Raw genomic sequence first — 20,791 nt, forward strand, 5'->3', positions numbered from 1 at the left:
TTTGTAATTTTAATTTTTGGTCCTTTCATTATTTTTAATCGTCAAAGTAAAGTTTTACTATTATTTCCATAACAACAAAGTCAGGGAGTGATCTCAGAGTCATGTTTTTAATGAATTAAAAAATGGTAATGCATAGAGTTATATTGCAGCATGATTCATCACATTTGGTTTTTAATCTTACACCAGAAGTTATATAATTTATTTAAAATTAATCCGAAATGGATATACATTTCATTTTGCTGATCAAAAAACTGCATCCGTATAATACACTTATGGTCTAAGGCAGGGTGGTTAACCAGTCAGAGACCAAGTGCCAAAAAAATTACCATGGTACTACAACGAGCCACATCACACACGTGGTCTTACAAACCCACAAAACGACATAAAATGGTAATAAATCCATTTCCAATTATCAAAGCAAGATTTATCATGTTTGTAAGTGTGTTTAAATTGAGCGGCAAACTCCGGTCTGAGAATATGAGACAATGCAGAGGTGCTAAAATCTGCTGTTTCTGGAGAGTTCGCTTGAGGCTGGCTCGGGAAGTAGCAGAAGTCACATACACACCAAGCCAAAGAAAGTATTCAAAGCAGAAATTAACCTATTTACAGCCTGGTTCAAAAGAACGTCTCCTGTCTGAGTTGCCAATTTTACTACTGGCACTCACTGTACGGGGGGTGAAATTTTTTCTAACGCAGCCATTCAGAGGATATTAAGATCATGAGCTTCCCCAATAAGAGGCACAGCTGAGGGTCACGTGACGGCCGGCGCCCTTTGGTTGTATGCGAAGCCCTTGCCACGACCAATATGGCCGCTTTAGCCAATATGCTTCATTTTCCGTTTCAGAAACAGACGGGTGACTATGTCTATGTTTTATACAGTCTATGGTTTAAATTTGTATTTGAAGCCGTGTCAAAGATAAATTTCTGTTTTACTGTATATCTATCTAGCTATCTAGCTATCTATCTTTATAGATAGATAGCTATAAGCACATGAGCGATTGAGCAACTAAAAGGAGCACATGTAGAGAGGATTAACTGAACCTTAACTCAGTCTCATCACCCAAGTATTGATCAATACTGATCCCAATGTTGGCATCAATATATCAATATTTTAGACTGATCAGCACACCACTACTCATAACAATACCTAAATATATATTTTTATGAATGTACTGAAGAGCCACATACTGAAAGGCAAAGAGCCACATGCGGCTCGCGAGCCGCAGGTTGACCACCCCTGGTCTAAGGATAGTAAATTAATGGTTTATGTAGACTCAAATGAATTCTGTGGAAGCAAACACCTATTGACAATTGCAACAAGATTTAGGTGTAGACTTCTTTTTTAGCATTAGCACCATGCATTTTTGGGAACAGCATGTGAGGTGGACAGATCAGTTTCATATTTTTCCCAGTGGGACCTCCAATGGTGCCACCACTGGCCAAATTGTTGAGAGACATGTGCAAACATGCACTTCTGGGGGCCAAAACGTGTGCTTAAGTGCCCTCCAGGTTGGCAAAACACTATACTGTCCCATTGGCTGGTTGGTTAAAATTGATAAACTGTCCCCTTGGGAGGCAAAAATGCATGCTTAAGTAAACACAGAGACATAAGTACCCCTTTTCAGTGGCAAGAATACACTATATATGCCCTTTTTCCCTTTCCCCCCTCAAAAAGTTTGTCCAGGAACTTTTTGGCAATGTTGATTTTACTCATTTTCACTGCATACTATTTCAACTTAATCAATAGGCACTGCTTGTAGCAGACTGGATGTCTACATGTGTGCATTTGTGTATGATTTTAAAGCATAAAAAATGCATATCTGTTCTTACTTAACAAACACAGAAATCACGTGGTGACGCCAGTCTTTACCACATATTGCTCTTTATCTTTCTATGTTTTTCTGATATTCCCACAGTGTTAAAAGTAATGGTTTATTCAGTGTGTGTGTGTGTGTGTGTGTGTGTGTGTGTGTGTGTGTGTGTGTGTGTGTGTGTGTGTAGGGGGGCGGGGGGCTGTTAAAAAGCTACGCCTAGCGTCATTGCTTAGGGCGGGGCGTCCTCTTGGAGAAAAACAATCATTTTCCAGAGCTGCAACACTGCCAACTTGTGGATTTTAAACTATGATGGCAACGCAAACAAGTTGCATGTCCCTTCACTGTTTTTTTTTTTGTGTGTTTTTGCTTAGTGATTATAACAAACAAGTTATCCAAAGAATTAAAAAAAAGTCATTATATTATTTTTAATTTGTAATAAAAGAATGATCCACTCACAAGTAACATAACCGACCTGATTAAATCCCCTAGTTAGATGATTTCAATTTAGCTATAGAAATTGATTGTTACTAAACATAACTAATAGTAAAAGCAGGCCCTGTTACAATGAATTACTTGGTCCTCGTGATAATTGTTTTTTTCTATTATTCACTTTTTATAGACCCTAAATGTTAAGATTGTTTTGATCAACCAAACTTCTCTTCCGTCACACTTGCCTGCATCCACATTGCTTTCCAGTTAAGCTCTGTGCTTTGATTAGTGAACAACAATATAAGCTTTGTGTAGTTATGGTGCAGGAAGGCACACCACTCTTCAGCATCGAAACTTGTGGTTTGTTTTCACAACAGCACAAATCGGATGTGACGTCTTCCACATAACATTGCAATTTGAAGTTAATAAGGGTTTTATTGAGTAATATGTTTTATTTTGGAGTCTCAAACTCGTGTTTTATGAGAGCACAGAGAGATTTCGAAACAGAAAATATCTTCCAGTCTTACGAAAGTAATTCTGCCTTCAACAAAAGTATAGTTCATCGTTACAGACGCATGTTTAAAAAATGTCGTGCTGTGTCATATCGCTCAACTTAGTAAAATAACGCCCAAAGCTCCTCTGAGTTGTGTTTGCCTTTGTCTCTGCCATCCAGAGAGAGACGGGCTAATCGTACACACACTACAACACACATTTAGACTCCCTGGCGAACAAAGGAACATTCGCGCCGTAAGTTTAAAACCCCAGTACAACCAATCAGCAAACAGAGATGACATACAAACTTGATGTGCCCACGAGCCAATCACAGCAACGCATTTCTCTCTGGTCCCAACTTTCAAATTGAAATGCTTGAATCTGACCAATCCGCTGAAGTTGGGGCGGAGTGAGAAAAGTAGTTCTAGTTAAGTTTCTTCGACCTCGCAGACGGCGACAAAACAGTTGCGCTCTCTTCCTCATACAGTCGTGCTCTACTTGTCCTACCGAGAAGAGGTAAGTCTCCACTGTTTAAATATTGTTAGCTAACTTTTCGAACCACCTTTTCTGTTAGACCGCCTTCCACTTCTGTGTTTTATCACTAAGTGTGCAATTGTACATTTCCAGACGAACTATCCCCTGCTTTTGCAACTATATAGGGGAATTAGAGCCGATTAGTGATCTAAGCTTTGTGTAAGTGTACTTTTCCATCGTAAATTCGATTAAACAACTGTATTTGAAGTAGATATGGTATGGGGAATTAAAAGCGTGGATTATAACATTAAATCAAGGGCACACTAGTCTGAGTTGGTCTCGCGCTGTGTGCGCAACATGCAGCTGAAACGCCATTTGGTTATGTAGCTCCGCTGCTACACCGTGCTAACCGCCATATTTAAAGTTAGTAAAGTAGACATTTGATTTAAACTTAACGGCTTGTCCACCGAAATAAAAAAAGATGACTTAATGTCGATAAAATGAAGGACGCCGATATTTGTTCGGTTTGTTGGGCGAGGTTTTGGCGCAGTTAAAGTTTAGGCGGGAAGATACAAAATGGAGTCTGTTCTTGTCAGAGTGGAGCAGAAATCCGATTAGAGCCTTAAAACACACTTCAGCGACAAACACTTTGAAAACCTAACGACGACTGCATCGGAAACTACGAACCACACCTTTGGTTCTCTATTAACAAATTACATATAAGAATCAATTTAATTTCAAACTACAGGGAAACTCGCGATATGCGTTTAATACACAAATGTGTTGTAAAGTGTATGAAAACGTTCCAGGCACTCAAAATAAATTCAGGGGCTAAACATAAGGTCGTTACTGTGTTGGTGTTTTCTAAAGCGTCAGAACGTTTATTTATTTTAGATAAATGCTTAAAATACCTGAAAAAAAAATTAGATAAATTAGACAGAGGAAATGTGTGTGCAGCGAAGCATTAGTTCCAACAAGCAGATTGTAGAGGCTTTGGTTATTTTATCCTATTTGAATTATATATTTAGAGGCAGAGTGACAGCAGTTATTGGGTCTACTCATTGGCAGTGGCTTAAGACAATTAAAGCAAGCTCAAAGGGACGAGATAAGTCTTGAAACCCCCCCAACTTCACCCCCCCCCCCCCCCGAGTTGACATTAAACATTACTTGTATGATTGTATGATGATGGAAGTGTGATTTCTACAAACTTGCCCTTTCTTTGACAGTAAAATTTGGAATTTGGTGTATATGTAGATGCATTAAATAATTAAAAGGATTAAAAGGATTGCATTCATTTTCATGCACACAGCTGTAACTCCTTTAAGGACATAAGATACATCGCGCTATATATGAATATAGTTTTGTTTTTATTTAAATCTGACCATTTTGCAAAACCAGAATGAAAAACTGGTGGACTTTGCAATGCAAGGTCCTCTTTGAATTAGATTTCCTGCTGTGCATGGATTTCCTGACAAGGTCTGCTACACCAACAACAACTCGCCAGTAGGGGGCAGTGTTCAAGAAGACCCTACAATGTGTACTGAGGTTCCAATGATCAGAAGCCAAAACTCAAGCTTTCAGTGGAACCCAGCCATGGAACAGGATTTTAAAGTGTATCAGTGATGTTTCAGTGGAACTGCATAACATTATGTGTTGTTTCTTTGTTTATAGCCAAGTCGCAGCCATGTCAAAGGACCCAAATAAGCCCAGGGGGAAGACCACCTCCTATGCTTTCTTTGTTGCAACATGCCGTGAAGAACACAAAAAGAAACACCCAGGGACCAGTGTGAACTTTGCAGAGTTCTCCAAGAAATGCTCTGAAAGATGGAAGGTGTGTTCAGAAATACTCTTTAATCTTGCATGTGAATGATTTTGTGCTTATTAAAACAATATTAGCTCATCAAGGTTCACTTGAGCACTGTGTTGTTCTTGTTAAGACTGAGTTGATGCTGAATTGCTGAAAAACTCACTTTAAACACCATTTCTAGCTTAATGAGAGAACTCCTGCTTGTATTGAAAAGCAGATCATGTGCATCCAAATGTTACAGTTTACTGGTCTTAAACATGATTGTTTTGTGACCCGACAGACAATGTCAAGCAAGGAGAAGGTGAAGTTTGAGGAGATGGCCAAGAACGACAAGATTCGTTACGATCGAGAAATGAAGTCCTACGTCCCTCCTAAAGGTGTTAAAGGCAAGAAGAAGAAGAAGGACCCTAACGCACCCAAAAGACCTCCGTAAGTTCAACACTCCTGCCTTAGGATTATTGATGAGTTATGATGTCTATAGTGGTTAGTTGTGACAAAGAAACTAACTTGGCTCACCTCTGCCCTCTGTCTACAGATCTGCTTTCTTCGTGTTCTGCTCAGAGCACCGTCCCAAGATCAAGGATGAAAACCCTGGCATCGCCATCGGTGACATAGCCAAGAAGCTGGGGGAGTTGTGGGGCAGACAAAGTGACAAAGACAAGGCCCCATATGCTGCCAAGGCTGCCAAACTGAAGGAGAAATATGAGAGGGTGTGTGCCTGCTTTACTTCACATCAATGTGTTTTTCTAACTGTAAGAATTGGTTTGGTTTTGTTGTTCTGAGTTAACACCAGGACTTGTGTTTAACAGGATGTCGCTGCCTATCGCGCCAAAGGAGGTGCAAAGGTGGATGCTGGTAAGAAGAGTGGACCTGGCAGACCTGCCGGCAAGAAGGCAGTGCCAATGGATGAGGATGATGACGACGATGATGAGGACGAAGATGACGAGGAGGATGAGGATGACGACGACGAGGATGATGACTAAGCGAGTTGCGCATTGGATGTGAATTTTGCGATGCATCGTTCAGTTTAACTCCTGTTTGTTTTGTTGTGTGGATGTTTCAGCAGTATTTGTCTGCACTGTTGCTCTGCCTCTGTAGGACATCAGACGTGTTTTCCTCCTTAAATTCAGGGATGATGATTTTATTTTGTCACTTAGCCCCCTTCATGATTCTTTTTTAAGTTTTCTCTCTGCTCAACCTGGATGCTTTTCATCTCTAGATCCAAACTGCCAGCCACATGAAATGATCTGTGATAATGCGATGGACTGAAACGTCTGTACATGCAGTGAACAGGCAGCAAATCAAGTTTTAAAAATGTTTGTTTCTGGAAGCACTGCTCATGTTTTTGTTCAGTGGTGCTGTTTCTTCACTGTCGTTTTACTACCAGGGGTTATCTGTTGTTGGGTTACTAAAGATGTTTGCAGCCATTTTAATGTGGAACTTTGAAAACTTTCATGTGGGACTGATTTTTTTTCTTTTGTAATAAAATTTTGTATATTGATTTAAAATGTGTGGACTCATTTTAAATTGTTGTTGTAGAGTTAACATGAGTCAGGTAGTTTACAGGGGGTCTTTAAAGTCAGTCCTAAGGGGAGCAAATTGCTCAAACTGAACACCAACTGATGACCTAAAAAAGCAGTGTTTACTTTTCAGACAGGTGAGATCATCAAAAGAAAAATGCAATTCTGTAACAGCAAAAAAAAGGCCTAAATCAAATTTGAAAAAGACCATTATATTGCAGGAAAATAAGCTATTGAGCCGTTAAAGATGGAGAGCCATGGTCTTTAGACTTGGTGTGTTTCAGCAAGGTAATTCAAAGTGCTTTACAGAGAAGGTAAGTTCTTAACCTGGAACCTGGGAAGCTGATCATTGAAGCAGCTCTTCTGTAACATTTTGTAACTTGTATGACATCATGTTGCTCACCCAAGTCACATTACTAATTTTTATTGTACAATCTGTATTTCTTTCACATCCACTGAAAAGGACAAGCGTCCTGATCCTTATCAGTCCAGGTTTGGCCTATGTAGACTGGCTGAGAAGTAACTGTTGGGTCTTCAATGCAAATGCTGTTTTCCAAAGAGGCCACAAAATTAGACATGGAGTCATCATACTGAATAAATGTGTGTGAAAGTGTATGGATTTAAGTTGACTATGGCTTTTGTGATTTGTTACACACACAGGCTGTTTCCCAAAGCCCAGGTACCTTGCCTTGCCTCTGAAGGCCGTGCCTCCGAAGCCACTTCCTTCCGATCCAAGGCAAGTGTCCTGCCTCTGCTCAGAAGGAGATGCTAATGGAACAGCCTACAAAGACATATTTTTTACCATCAGAATCCTGTCACAAATGTGTACGTAATTTGAGTTACATTGTCTCACATAACGTGTTGCACTGTGGACAGTGCTTGGAAAGTTTTTACAAATGTGGGAGGAGCTCAAGCAGCTACAAATACCGTCATGGCTTGCCACTTCTGTACGCTTTTTGCTTTTTATTGTCACATCATTGACACTCTGCAGGTGCAGCTTCTCAGTAATTATAGTTTCGTGAGTGATACACAAAAGAGTTGAGTGTTGGACATGGTATAAGTTGTTATTTTCAGAGGTGTATTTTGTTGCTTACATTTAAATTGGAATTTACCGCGCGCCTCCACTTTAGCCTCTCTCTGGTGCGTCTGTTCCTTCCATTTTTTTGCTTTTTTGTAGATTCACGCGTTGCATGTTGGGTATTTCTAGCCATGGCAAGGCAGCAAAGGATACACCAGCGTATCCTTGGTCAATTCCCTACATGCTGACCAAACGAAGGACATATGCCTCCGGAGGACATGAACATTGGAACAGCACTTGGGCAGCAATGATGACGTGAATGCCTGCCCACACCCACCCCACGCCCACATCAGACTAAGGCAAGGCAAGGTACCTGGGCTTTGGGAAACCACCATAGTGCCATGGGTCGGATATAACAAAACACCAGTGGCAGGAGGTGCCCACTTGATAACCCCTGTAGTTTTCTGGCTCTTGCTGTCCATCTGTCTTCAGGCTCTGTGTTTAAGGATTGAGCCACTTGGTGCCAGGTGACTTATTAGAGCAGGAAGTTGATTGATCGATTGTCATTCTTTCTGACAGCAGAAGAATGCGTGAGACTAAATACATTACTAAAATTGACTGATGGAAAATACAATTGGATACACTAACAGTAATCACAGGTCTTAATTTATTGACCAGTTAAGAACAGTGCTTAAACTGCAGTTCCTTGAGTGTCCACTTGAGCTTGGCAGCAGAATTAAACATTATTGGTAGAGCAAAAGACAGGGGTGGGATGGGGTCAGTCAGCTACAAGAAGAAAACTAAAGCTCACAGACAGCTTTTCTGGACCATTAGTTCAATAACTGTTTCTAAGTATGAACAGATGCATTTTGAACACTTCTATCATTTATTAATACAAAGCACCAACCAGCCATCAAAACAAAACCACACATATTTCTAATGTCACTGCAGAAAAAAACAGAGGGGACCCAGTCTTTCTTATAGTGCTGCTGTTAAATCTTAATTTTCATTGTCACAGAAAGGTTGGGGAGACTGGGGATAGTTGCACCACTTTTTTCATTACTCTCACTTACTCAGAGAATATTTGGACTAGTCTCACCAAATCTTTACATATTGAACCCACATCTGTCTGCTGTATGCCAATACCATTACAAAAAACATATATTACATTAATCACAATAATTATTTGAATAGAGGAATTCAGACGTTGCAACTGACCCCAAACCTGGGGACAGTTGCAACACAGATCAGGGACGGTTGCAACATATGAAAAAAACATTAATTTTCCTTAATTATCCTCAGTGTTTTGTCTAAATAGGACAAAAACTAATGTTATGACCCAGAGTGGGCTCAAATTCAATTTTCTCTTCTGTACAGCTTTAAGGTATTGAATTAGTTTTGTTTTGTTTAAAACACGGGCCTACCTTGAGCCAATGTGCAGATGTTACTGAAGCTATAAAAATGCAATATTGCATTTCGGGGCAAAATTTTGTCCATTTTGAACTAAAAATCTTAAAAAACATGGTTGTGTGGTCTCTTCTAATATGACTAACCTAATAGCATGGGGACAGTTGCAACTGTCCCCATGGTGCCAGTCATGGCAAAACGCCATGTGCTAGCTAGCCACATTGACACTGACACATGCTCACCATGTCATTTAATAGTCAACAAACAGTGATTCAAACTAGATAGGTTTGGATTCATTCATACATAAGGTCAGGACAGTATGACAAAAAAAACAGCTCATAAAAAAGCTACTTTCATACCTCCAAAACAACTTTACTTGATAGAAGCAGGACCAGATGCTCAATATGGCCTTTCTCTTCTTGGTGGGTAGAGGGTCTAACTGAGCATGTGCAGTGTGAGTGTCATCACTTTAGCACTTTTCTGATAGGAGAAACGAGGCTTGTTGCAACCATCCCTTGTTGCAACTGTCCCCAGTCTCCCCTATGAAAATTTCTTAGTTTACCAAAACTCCAAAGAGTAGCCGTGCATTTTATCTAACATTAACAGTCACTGTGAAGGACAGGAAGGACCGAAAAATATATCATCTTTAAGACTGCAGATGGTCATACTGCTGCATATGCTGGAGGAGGCCTTGAATCTGTACATGTGGATCAGGTTTGAACAAAATAAAACATATTCCCTGCTGTGTCTCTGTTTAAGTGGAGAAATAAAACACACACACACACACACACACACACACACACACACACATACACACACACACTATGTCGATACACTCAGTGAATGAATCTGCAATCTGGATCCCAGTAATGTAATCATACATCATCATCATGCTGGACGAGCCATGACATGGCCATAGCACCAGCTCACACACACACACACACACACACACACACACACACACACACACACACACACACACACACACACACACACACACACACACACACACACACACACACACACACACACACACACCTCTTGGTTTACACGCCTCTTGATGTACACTAAAACTGTTGCATTGATATCCCGGAGAGCCAATCAGTGATCAGAACGTTCGTTCCCATGTGCCAATCAGAGCCGCCGTCTCCTCCCCCCTCACGCGGAGGACGGTGAGCAGGGAGCATTTCAGTACCTGGGAGCTGTCCGCTGTGCTCGAGCCTACCGACGACTAACGGTAAGATGAAAACGCGCACACACTCACGGACACGAACACACACATTAGCAGCATGCTAGCATAACAAGCCTGCAGCGTCGCCGGACAAATGACTGGATTCAAACCTCGTTTCTCCCACCTTACATGTCCCAGAGCTGCGGTGTGAAGGGATCAGCAGTAAGGGACAGGTGTCTCCATAAACACACACCTTTCACACAGATCAGTTTAACCAAATGGTACCTGTTGATTCCATTTGCATATGACTGGGATGTGTTAGGGCAGAGACGTAACATGAGGCTTTGAAACGCGTCCCTTTGGTCAGCACTTTGGTTCACAAATACCCGGTTCGTCGCTGACACACTGGGCCAGCAAATCCATTTACCGACGAGCTTCTTAGACTTAATTGATCTTCATCAAACATCTCAACCAATGGGCGTCAATCAATTGTTATTGATATTCCACCAATGTGTGACAAAGCTTATTTCAAGGAACAGAACACAGACTCAGACTGTAGTTGTTGTTATTGTGTCTTCCAAGACCTCACATGCATCTATTATGAGCAGTTTCAAATAGTGGTTTTAAAAAAAAGATAAAATTTCCCTGAACAGAGTCAGACCTAGTGTGAACATCCATCTGCCACAACAGTGCTGATATTAGCAGTGCCATTTAAGTAAGATAACGGGCTGTTTAAAAGTCACTTAAACACCTGTAATAACCTTCATAGACAGGACAAACTGGAGACAAGCAGCTCTGAGATCCACATTGGCAATAATAATGATGATGTTGAAAGTCAACATGTTTAAAGCTGTAGCTCAAGTCGAGCAGGTCCCCAGAAGGATCCATCCACAGGAATCTAGGAGACAGGAGAGTTCAGACACTACCAGGGAGATGAACAGTGACATGAATGGAAAGAGAAAGAGGTGTCGAGTCCCCTGGAAGTAAGTCTAGCCAGAGACAGAGAGTCTGCTGCCTGAACCTCAACTGGTTTACGGGTCCAAAGTAGAGGAGCCTGTTAACTGGGGACCCAACCTGTTTCTTGGATTACCAGCAGAAATGCTGCATCAGCTCAGCTTGTTCCTGGGAGCTCAGCTATTTTAAAGAGGGGGTACTGAGCTTTTTTCTGGTCTTCATGCTTTCACACCGGTTCCCCTGTGGAAGCTGTACATTATTTACAGCTCTAAAAATCCTGTTTTGTTTTGTTTTCCCTCTCACTGGTGTTTAAGGAAACTTTTATTTCATTCTCTGCCTGAAGCGCTGTGTTTGCTGCTGTATCTTTAAAGCCTCCTTCTCTGACTGGCCAGTCTCCTGGAGGTCTGTATGGGGTAGGGCCATGAGCAGACCTCTATAATTGAGGCCCTGCCTCTCTAACATGTCATGACCCAACCAGGAGATCCTTATGCAATGACCTCATCACTTCAGAGAGTCCAGTGAAAGTCTTGTTCTGTTCTTTTCAATGAAGCAGTTTACGGGCAGGTTCAGAAGTTTCTGCACACGTTCAGTCTGAACATCCAACATTGTTACTTTATATGCATGTTAAAAGGGTCAAACAGGAACTAAAGGCTAAAAAAGAAGTTAAAGGCTGAACACGGGTTTAAGGCTCAGACATAAGCCAAAAGGCTAAAACACGGGTTAGACCTAAAACAAAGGCTAAAGGCTAAAACATGTGCTAAAGACTGAAAATTGGCTCAAGGCTAAGCCAGGGGCTAAAATAGGGATAAAAGATGAGAAACAGGGTTTATTGATAAAACAGGGCTAAAACAGAGGCTAAAGGCTAAAGCATAAGCTCAAAGGTGAGAACAGGGGTGACGCTAAAACAGGGGCTAACATAGGGGATGAAGGCTACAACAGTGGCTTTAGACTAAAACAGGGGCTAAAGGCTAAAACATAAGCTCAGAGGCTAAAACAGGGGTGACGCTAAAACAGGGGCTAACATAGGGGTTAAAGGCTACAACAGGGGCTAAAGCCTAAAACATAAGCTCAATGGCTAAAACAGGGGTGACGCTAAAACAGGGGCTGAAGGCAAAAACAAGGGCTAACATAGGGTTTGAAGGCTACAACATTGGCTTAAGACTAAAACAGGGGTCTGAAGCCTAAAAGACAGGCTAAAGGCTGCAACATGGGCCAAAGGCTTAACCTGGGTTAAGTTCTAAAACAGGAACTAAAGGCTATGACTTAAGGTTAAGGCTCAAACAGGGGCTATAGGCTAAAACAGGGCTTAAATGCTTAAACACAGGTTTAAGACCAAAACAAGGGCTAAGGGCTTATACAAGGCCAAAGGCCTAAACAATGACTAATGGCTTAGACAGACGTTCAAGGCTAAAACATAAACTACTAGGCTAAAACATGGGATAAAGGCTTAACATGAGCTTAAGGGAATAAACATGGGCTAAACTGTTAGTGCTAAAGTTCATTTTAACCCACATGCAGCAGTTATTCTGTAGTGGTCTGTTCAAATTAAGAGTCTACCAATTAATTGGTGAGCTGGGTTATGTTAGCTCTGCTTAGTAGATGACTGGCAGGACGTAACCAGGATTCGCTAACGTTACATAATACAGACATGTCTTAGAGCACTGGGCTATGAGTAGAGCCAAAATTGTGAAGCCAAGTGTAAAATCCAATCCAGCCTCTTCTCAGACTCAGAATAATAAGTGATTGTTTTTTATCATAGTCTTTATGATACACCAAAGCCATCTTTGTGACATCGCCCATCTTTTGCTGATGCTGACAGACAGTGGGCGCCATATTGGACAAATGTTGACTCAACTGAACTTCATTCGAGCTAGCAAGAGGTTGACAGCTTGAGTTGAGGTGGGTCTTTAGCCTCCTTGCTAACATCTACAGTGTGCCACTTGGCAGTCATGTCAGCAACACCTTCAGTTTGGAAAAACAAATCATCTTAAAACCTTCAAAAATAGCTTGCTGTAAAAAGACATTTTTACAACAAATTGCAGTGTGGGCTTGACAAGAGAGATGATCTATAAGGACTAGAGTCATGTTTTGAGGCTTTTCAGGCTGTGAACGTGTTTATTTCTGCTGTAAAGATCTGCTTTATGGATGGGTGTGTATGTGGTTTCTGCTGTTTCTGCAGCCCCTTTAAGTGAACATTCAATAGATTTTAACAGTTTCTGCGTCAGCTTAATAAATTTTACAGTTACATAATAAACACAGATGTTTTGGGTTCTCTTGCTTTAGTTTGTGAAAATAACTTAAATGACTAAGCTTCATTCTTGAGTGCCTGGAGAAACTCTATCTCGGTCTGTTTTCATCAAACAAGGTTGATCCTGGAGAGTTTCGCCTGTTTCCCGTCTCCCACCCAGTGTCTGTTTGGTCTCTGTGGTTCTTAAGTTCTTGGTCAGTTTGTCTTGTCTTCTTATCGTTTCAGCTCCTCATGCTACCTTCTCCTTGTTCTTTGGTTTTCCTTGAGTGAAACTTTTGGATTTTTGAGGTTAGAATCTTTAGGATATTTTGGAAAAAACATTTGGCTTAGTCTGCATCTTTGTCTTCTCCTTTTCCTTTTTTGTTTTCAAAACCTAGAAGGGATAAACTGACAAAGAACTGAAAACCACAGAGACAAAGGCTATGTTCAGACTGCAGCCCTTAAAGTGATACTCCAGGATGGAAAAAGTTGGGTCTCTTCGTCCTGGCAGACTACCTGCGTTTGTTTATATCTGGCACGCCGCGCGCGCGGACTGATACACTAAGCGGCGAGCGCCTCGTAGCCAGCTGTGGCTCTGCAGCAGAGGTAGCACCGTTTTACGACACAATGAGAACTAGAGCCTTATTTAGCGGTGTTTTTGTGTGAAAGTAACTCGCTGAATATTCTCTAAATAAAGCGTGAATGCAGACTGATATCAGATTTTTTTGGTGGGAGTCCGTTTATTTGTGTTTTTGGTCAAGTAAAATATGGCCCCGTCTGAGTGCAGAGGAAACCGGCAGACTAGCAGGGAGGGGGTGTTTGGTGTGAGCGCTCTGGGCTTCTGCTGCACAAAAACACTGCTGTAGGGGTAATTTCTGCCCTAAACCTTGTGATAGGACCCAACTTGTTCCATCCCGGAGTATCACTTTAATGCTCAATTCCGATTTATTGCTCAAATGCCATTTTTGTGTTTACCTGTGCAGATAATACTTGTAAATGTGACCTGACTGCAGACTGTGATGTGAACAGCTCACGCTTCAGAAGTGACACGCATGCTCAGTTTAACATTGATGACATCACGCGCAACACGATGTGATGAGGAGCAACAAACACAGAGTAAAACTGTGCTTCACAATGCTGGAAAGTTTGTTTCCATAACGCAAAACCTGATGTTACTGCAGCTCACCTTGAGTGAGCTCTTATTAAAGTAATTATGGCTGTATTTTATTTCTTATAAACCTTAAGGCGGACGCTCTCTCCCGCACCGGGGTCTCTCCCACACCGGGGTCTCTCCCGCCAACCCTGCTACATCTCAGAGCAGTAGTGGCTGAACAGGTGAACAAAGAGGCAAAAACTTAGTTTTGTCATCTGTTCTGATGTTCGTAGTTTGTCTGGGGGCAGATCAGACAGGAGCAGACGGATCTCTGACTGACACTGTCCCGTAGGAAAGTACAGCAGCACGCAAATACGCAGGGATGAGACTGACAGCAGTGGATCATCGGTGTCTCTGCATCCTGTAAACTGTTTTTTTAGCCTGATTAATCCATTCAAAAAGTCGGCGCAGTGTTCATAAGTTTGTTAGATATCATAATACAAACGTACGATTCATTCACCTCTATCCTTTATTGTGTGTGTAATGGAGACGCCAGTCGATGTTCCAGCGCTCTTTCACTTTTTCTCATCACTCATCCTTTTATGCAGTGTTTAATCAAGCTTGTAGCTGGATCAATAACTAAAACTCTTTAAAAAAAAAAAAAAAAAAGCATACACTTTTTAATAATCATGTCTATATTAACGTCTAATTATGTTCTGTCCATGAAGTGACTTTGAAAACATTTGTCCTGAGGTAAACTGCTGCTGTAGAATGACGTCAAAGTCACATTAAATGCGACCTAGCTGTTCAGACCGTGGTCGCGTTCAAGAAAATGGGATATGTATCTGATTTAGTACCACATTTGAAAGTGGCCTGAATCTGATTTGAAAAGGTCAGATTCAATGCGACTTGTGCTGTTCACACTGTCAGAAACAAATCAGGTACAGGTCACATTTGAGCCAAAAAATCAGATTCAGGTCACTTTTGAACGCAGTGTGAATGTAGCCTAAATAGACCCAGGGTGCTGAGCTCCTTTTAAATCCTGTTCCCTTTATAACAGGCAGAGTCACAGAGTTTAGGGAAGCTACTCACCGGTACAATCAACCTGTCCCTTATTTTGTAGATGAATCAGCCCCAGCCAGCACCTTTGCTGCTAAAATTCAAATCTGAACATGTGTTCATGTCTTATACTATGTAAAACAAATACTTATGACAATCAATATGAGCCAGATTTGAAATGTCTTATTTCAAAATATTAAAAGTCAAAATTATGCCTTTTGATTGCTTTTAAAGGAGAACAATATATGTCAATGCGAGACAAATCATTTGCTGGTTTTGTTTCTTGCATTAAGACGTTATTCTATATCTAGAAAACTCAAAGTGTGTTTTTCTACCAATTGCAGTGCTGGACAATATGGCAAAAAAATATATATATCACAAACGTATCATGAAATTTTATTTTATTCTTATTTTTTGTTTTTTTTTCACAAGTGGGTTTCACTATTTGTTTTGCTGTTCTTTACTACTGATTAACCTCAGTAATCTGAATGCCACTCCTTCTGCCCATCACTTGCCATACTAAGATCTTTAAGGGCTTTTTTCAATTTCAGTTTAATGACAATGAAATAAATTGTATTCATGTTAGACCTGTGAAGATGTTCAGAGCCTCCTCTCCTGCTGTCAGTCTGTCACTGTGCAGAGGAAGAGGCCGTGTTTCACTCACCTAGGAAACAGATCTAAGAGATTTGAGCCTCGTTTTTCTGGTAAAAACCCTGTGAGCTACAGAGCATACAGCAGAATGATTGTGTCTGGCAGTGCCATACCCCTTGTTCACTTTACTCTGTATGGTTTATTTCTCTGACTGACAACTGGAGGTCAGAAAAACTTTGGTGTTACTTTTTTCTTTTTAGATTAAAAAGTTCAATGATCACAAATAAATTCACATTTATTTTTCATGTCATTGTTCATACCAGGCCTGTTGTTCTGCAGTGCTTTGCTCCTTTCTCTACGGAAGTGTATTGCATTCATTTGAAGAAAAAAAAAACAACTCAGGTTTTTCAGAGTAATTTATTCTTTGGTTTGTTTTATTGTGGTAATTAATTTTGTTTTTCTGATTAATATTTTTTTATTGGTTTGTTTTTTGTTATAATTTTTTTTCTGTTTTTATGAGAATTTTTTTTCTCCTGTTTTTAGGAGTAATTTTTTTCCTGAAGTATCGAGCTACTTCGAAATCCCGCGAGAACCTCCAACCTGCTGTTTTTCGTGGTAATTTTTTCTTGGTAAATTATAACAAAAAACAAACCAATAAAAAATATTAATCAGAAAAACAAAATTAATTACCACAAAAAATACTCATAATAACAGAAAAAATTATAACAAAAAACAAACCAATAAAAAAAATATTAATCAGAAAAACAAAATTAATTACCATAAAAATACTCATAAAAACAGAAATAATTATAACAAAAAACAAACCAATAAAAATATTAATCAGAAAAACAAAATTAATTACCACAAAAACAAACCGAAGAATAAATTACTCTGAAAAACCAGAGTTGTTTTTTTTTCTTCAAGTGAATGCAATACGCCTTCATATTTCTCTGATTTTATTTAAGGTAATTAATTATAACTATATTACACATCTACAAGGCTTGAAGTTAAATCAATCAGTCAATATTCTGTTGTGATTGTAATAGTTCAATCAAAATGTTATTAGTATCAATTCATGCATCAGTTCATCTCATTTCATCATAACATGTAGGCCTGGCCTACAGGAACAAATTATTTATCTATTGGCAGTATCCTTTGTTTTGTTGGTCTGAATCACAATAGCAATATTGGTTCAAAAAAATTGCAATTTAATTATTTTTTTCAAAATTGTTGAGCCCTAGTGCACAGCACTATCCTATTGGCTGATTTTTTCAGGCAAGTATATCATTAAGGTTTCATCTTCTGAAAGCCCGAAGTGGAAATCCCTCCATTTAGTTTCCCATGGTTTAAATGATAACATTCACTTTGGCCTACTCTAAAGATCCTGACTTCTCAGCACAGAAAAAGATGTAAGTAACCATACTATTGTGGTGAATACTTCACTCTGATTGGTCAAAACCCCAAAACAATGGTCAGAACTGAGGCTAAGAACTGCACGATGGCACGCATCATCTTATCAATCTGTGTTTGAGTCCTGCTCACCCTGTCAGGATTCTGATTTGCACAACTAAATGTGTACTGCACTTTGCTCTTATCTTGTTTTAGTGTTTGCAGTTTCAGGAAGTATGTCTATTTTTTCCCCTGGCCCTAGTTAACATCATCACAAAAAAACAGGCTTTGCAAAAAATGTCAAAAAAAGAGAATAAATATTATATCTAACTATTCATTTCACAAGTTAATAAGAGACAAAAAAGGCTGAACAAATTTTGATGAGCAAATTATTTCCCAGGTAGAAGTTGAATTTGAGGTTATTGTGTTGCTCCATTTTTGAAGTAGGCGCCCCATGCACAGGGGCCATGGTGCTCACCACACGGCCGTAGAATCATTTCCCAGTCTCTGAATTATTTCTTCCTCGTTCCGTTGTCTCATTCACATTTCCTGAAGCTGTCCTAACAAAATAAACATCAAATGATCCTCAAGGACTGAATTCAAACAGACAGGTTGTTCATATTGATTTAATTTGTTTACATATCTGCTGGTTGTTGCGTGCCACGGCTTTTAAGCCAATCAGGAGCACTCTGTGTTTAAAAGCTTCTTAAACAGGAACAGTCACTGTTAAGTGTAATGCAGGGCTGCTCACCTGTTTAAGACGTCTTTTTGGCACCGTGCAGTCAGCTGCTGAGCAGAGGTGGAGCTCTGAACTAAGAGCTGTTGGAAGGTATATTCAATCAACAAGCTGTCTCAAACAAACAAACAAACTTCTGAGAAGCCGTGAAAGGTGCTGTTGTTTACACACCGCTGCTCTTTAGCATCATTATCCTTTAAAAAGCAAAGGATCAGTTAGAAATTGATATGTTAATCAGTCAATTAGCATCTAACAGGGAGAGGTTAGCACCTAACAGGTGGACAAGTTCATTTGATGACAGCCTTTGATAAAGAGGCGTCTCATTCAGGGACAGCAGAGCGCCCCCTTTTTAAGTAGATCTGTTTAAAGGGATAGCTTTTGTATTTCAGATCTTGATCAGCTCAGCCTCTTTGCTGAGAAACCAACTGGAGCTAGGTTAACAAAACCTGGCTGTGTTTTCTGAAGGGAATTTCAGTTTTGACGTCTTCGATCAGGGAACACATCAGCTGAACACTGGGTGCTGTTCATCACTTCATCTGACACCCAGCAGTGTTATAGAGATCATAAAGCTCAGTCTCTTTCCTGAAAGTCTTGTTTGCTAATTTAGAGGCATCAATATTCATTTCAGTCTGTTTAAAGAAACAGAGGAAAAAAACTCCTCACACAAGCTTTTATCGAATGTTTTGAAAAAGATTAATTTGTCTCTTAATTTGAAGTAGTTAGTCAACCAGAAAACAAACCAAGAAGGTTTGAAATGAATAAAGTGAGTAAAGGAACTCTGAGGTCCCCTGAGGACTGTGGTTGCTGTTTCTGCTTCAGTAAGTACATTAGCACCATTCAGACACGCTGTAGGTTGTCACTTCCTCATAGTGTCTGAATTCAGTCAGCAGTTAAGCAGCACTTCGTAACCAATCACAGCAGAGATTACTCCAATCCTCTCTCCAAGTCTCTGTCCCTGTAATCATCTTATCCTGTCCAACCTGTGGCTCTGTGCGCTTTCTAAGTATGCCTGCTGTCTTACTCTGGTAGTAACACACACAGCAGATCCAGCGCTGAGCCTGAAGAGAAATAGTACACTATGACTGATGCATCAGACCAGTAGACCACAGTCACACCAGACCACTACAAAGCACTGTAAATCACAACAAATCACACTAAAAAAAAAAAACACATACTCAGACTAAACCCAACCAAATCACATCAGAATCATACCAATTCACATAAAAAAACACATTTACCGCAAAGAGCACCAAATCACCCAAAGAAATTGAAAAAAACTTTAAAAACAGTCACACCAAAAATAGTAAAAACAATCAAACAAAAACTACCAAACCACCAAATAACACCAAAATAAAAAAAAAACAAATTACTTAAAAAAACAAACCCAAAAACACCAAATCACACCCAAAACACACAAAAAAAACATTTAAAAAAAATCCCCAAAAACAAATCACACAAAGTGAACCAAAAAACACCAAATCACCCAAAGAAAACAACAAAAAAACAAACAACATGAAATAAACTTCAAGTCACACCAAAAAAAACCCATCAAATCAAACCCCCAAAAACACAAAATCACACCAAAAAATACCAAATCACAGCAAACCACACCCAGCCAGACTGATCCACACCAAATGGAACAATAAATACACTTTGAGCTCTGGTGTACTGTCTGCGTTGGGATATATGTACTTTGATCATTTCTGCTCATGCTCTGAAAATGTAAAATAACTCTCCATGGTACCTCCTTTTCTCTTTGGGTATCTTATGTTTAGTGTTGCATTCCTGAGTGTAACACACATGTACACGTGTCTCTGCAGGTGAGGATGGCCAAAGTAAAGCAGGTGGGCTTGCTGGCAGCAGGCTGTCAGCCCTGGAACAAAGACGTGTGTGCCGCCAGCGGAGACCGCTTCGCCTACTGTGCCACTTTGGCTATATACATCTACCAGGTGAGCTGTGTGTGTGTGTGTGTGTTTTCTGTTGTCAGCAGTGATCATTCTGTACCCTGGTGGTGTCACAGTGGGGGTCTGCCTGTCTTGACCCACTCCAGGTGTCATGTGGTGTTCTGTCTATTCCCCATGTTGTAATCTGTCTGTGATTTCCTGCTTTTCTCAGTAAACTTCCTCTGTGTGTGTGTATGTGTGTGTCTAAGCATGTTTCTTTGTGTTCAGAGTTATCCTTTGGGTCCTGCTGCTGGATAGAGATCCATACCTTGTGTGTATTTCCACTTGCATTCTAGTGTCAATTCTGTAGCGTTTCCTGTTTTACTTTGGAAATTGTGGGGAAGGGAGAAAACACAGAGTGCATAAAGTTATTCAACACAGGGGAACTAACGAGTGACATATAGAAGAGGGAAAACCTAAGAGCCTTCCTATTCACTATATACAGGGTGTCCGCGGGGTCTTAATAAGTATTAAAAGTTGATAAATCAGTTGTGGGAAAATTAAGGTTCTTAAAAAGAATTAAAAAGTCTTAGTCCTAATGTTATGAGTTATTAAAACTTATTGGTATTCAAGCTTTGACTCCAAACGTATCCATGAATATTTATTTTCCTCCTTGGGACTGTTACAAACTAACCTGACACACCAGACAGACAGCTCCATATATCCG

At 40.1% G+C, this 20,791-nt stretch overlaps 2 protein-coding genes across 2 annotated transcripts in view; both read left to right on the forward strand.

Annotated features, from left to right (window-relative positions):
• The first annotated feature begins 3,129 nt into the window (after positions 1-3,129).
• On the forward strand, positions 3,130-6,352 carry LOC141811201 (high mobility group protein B2-like). The gene is made up of 5 exons (XM_074699182.1): positions 3,130-3,251; positions 4,881-5,040; positions 5,297-5,445; positions 5,552-5,726; positions 5,826-6,352. The coding sequence occupies exons 2-5, from the start codon at positions 4,894-4,896 to the stop codon at positions 5,997-5,999; spliced, it is 645 nt and encodes a 214-aa protein (XP_074555283.1). The 5' UTR covers positions 3,130-3,251; positions 4,881-4,893; the 3' UTR covers positions 6,000-6,352.
• A 3,757-nt stretch (positions 6,353-10,109) lies between these two features.
• Positions 10,110-20,791, forward strand: part of wdr17 (WD repeat domain 17) — a 59,327-nt gene continuing 48,645 nt past the window's right edge. The window contains exons 1-2 of the mRNA XM_074665466.1: positions 10,110-10,198; positions 20,002-20,130. Coding sequence (XP_074521567.1) covers positions 20,008-20,130 — 123 coding nt within the window. The 5' untranslated portion in view covers positions 10,110-10,198; positions 20,002-20,007. The remainder of the gene's footprint in view (positions 10,199-20,001; positions 20,131-20,791) is intronic.

The sequence above is a fragment of the Halichoeres trimaculatus genome, unplaced genomic scaffold (genome assembly GCF_033239565.1).
Source record: "Halichoeres trimaculatus isolate MK-OKI-2021-1 unplaced genomic scaffold, fHalTri1.1 fHalTri1_scaffold_2, whole genome shotgun sequence".
Classification (NCBI taxonomy): Eukaryota; Metazoa; Chordata; class Actinopteri; order Labriformes; family Labridae; genus Halichoeres; species Halichoeres trimaculatus.

Bases quoted from the DNA above. Each gene is read 5' to 3' on its own strand.
- LOC141811201 (XM_074699182.1), top strand. From the start codon at position 4,894: ATGTCAAAGGACCCAAATAAGCCCAGGGGGAAGACCACCTCCTATGCT. The intron at 5,446-5,551 runs GTAAGTTCAACA...CTCTGTCTACAG, and splicing joins AACGCACCCAAAAGACCTCC to ATCTGCTTTCTTCGTGTTCT. The intron at 5,727-5,825 runs GTGTGTGCCTGC...TGTGTTTAACAG, and splicing joins TGAAGGAGAAATATGAGAGG to GATGTCGCTGCCTATCGCGC.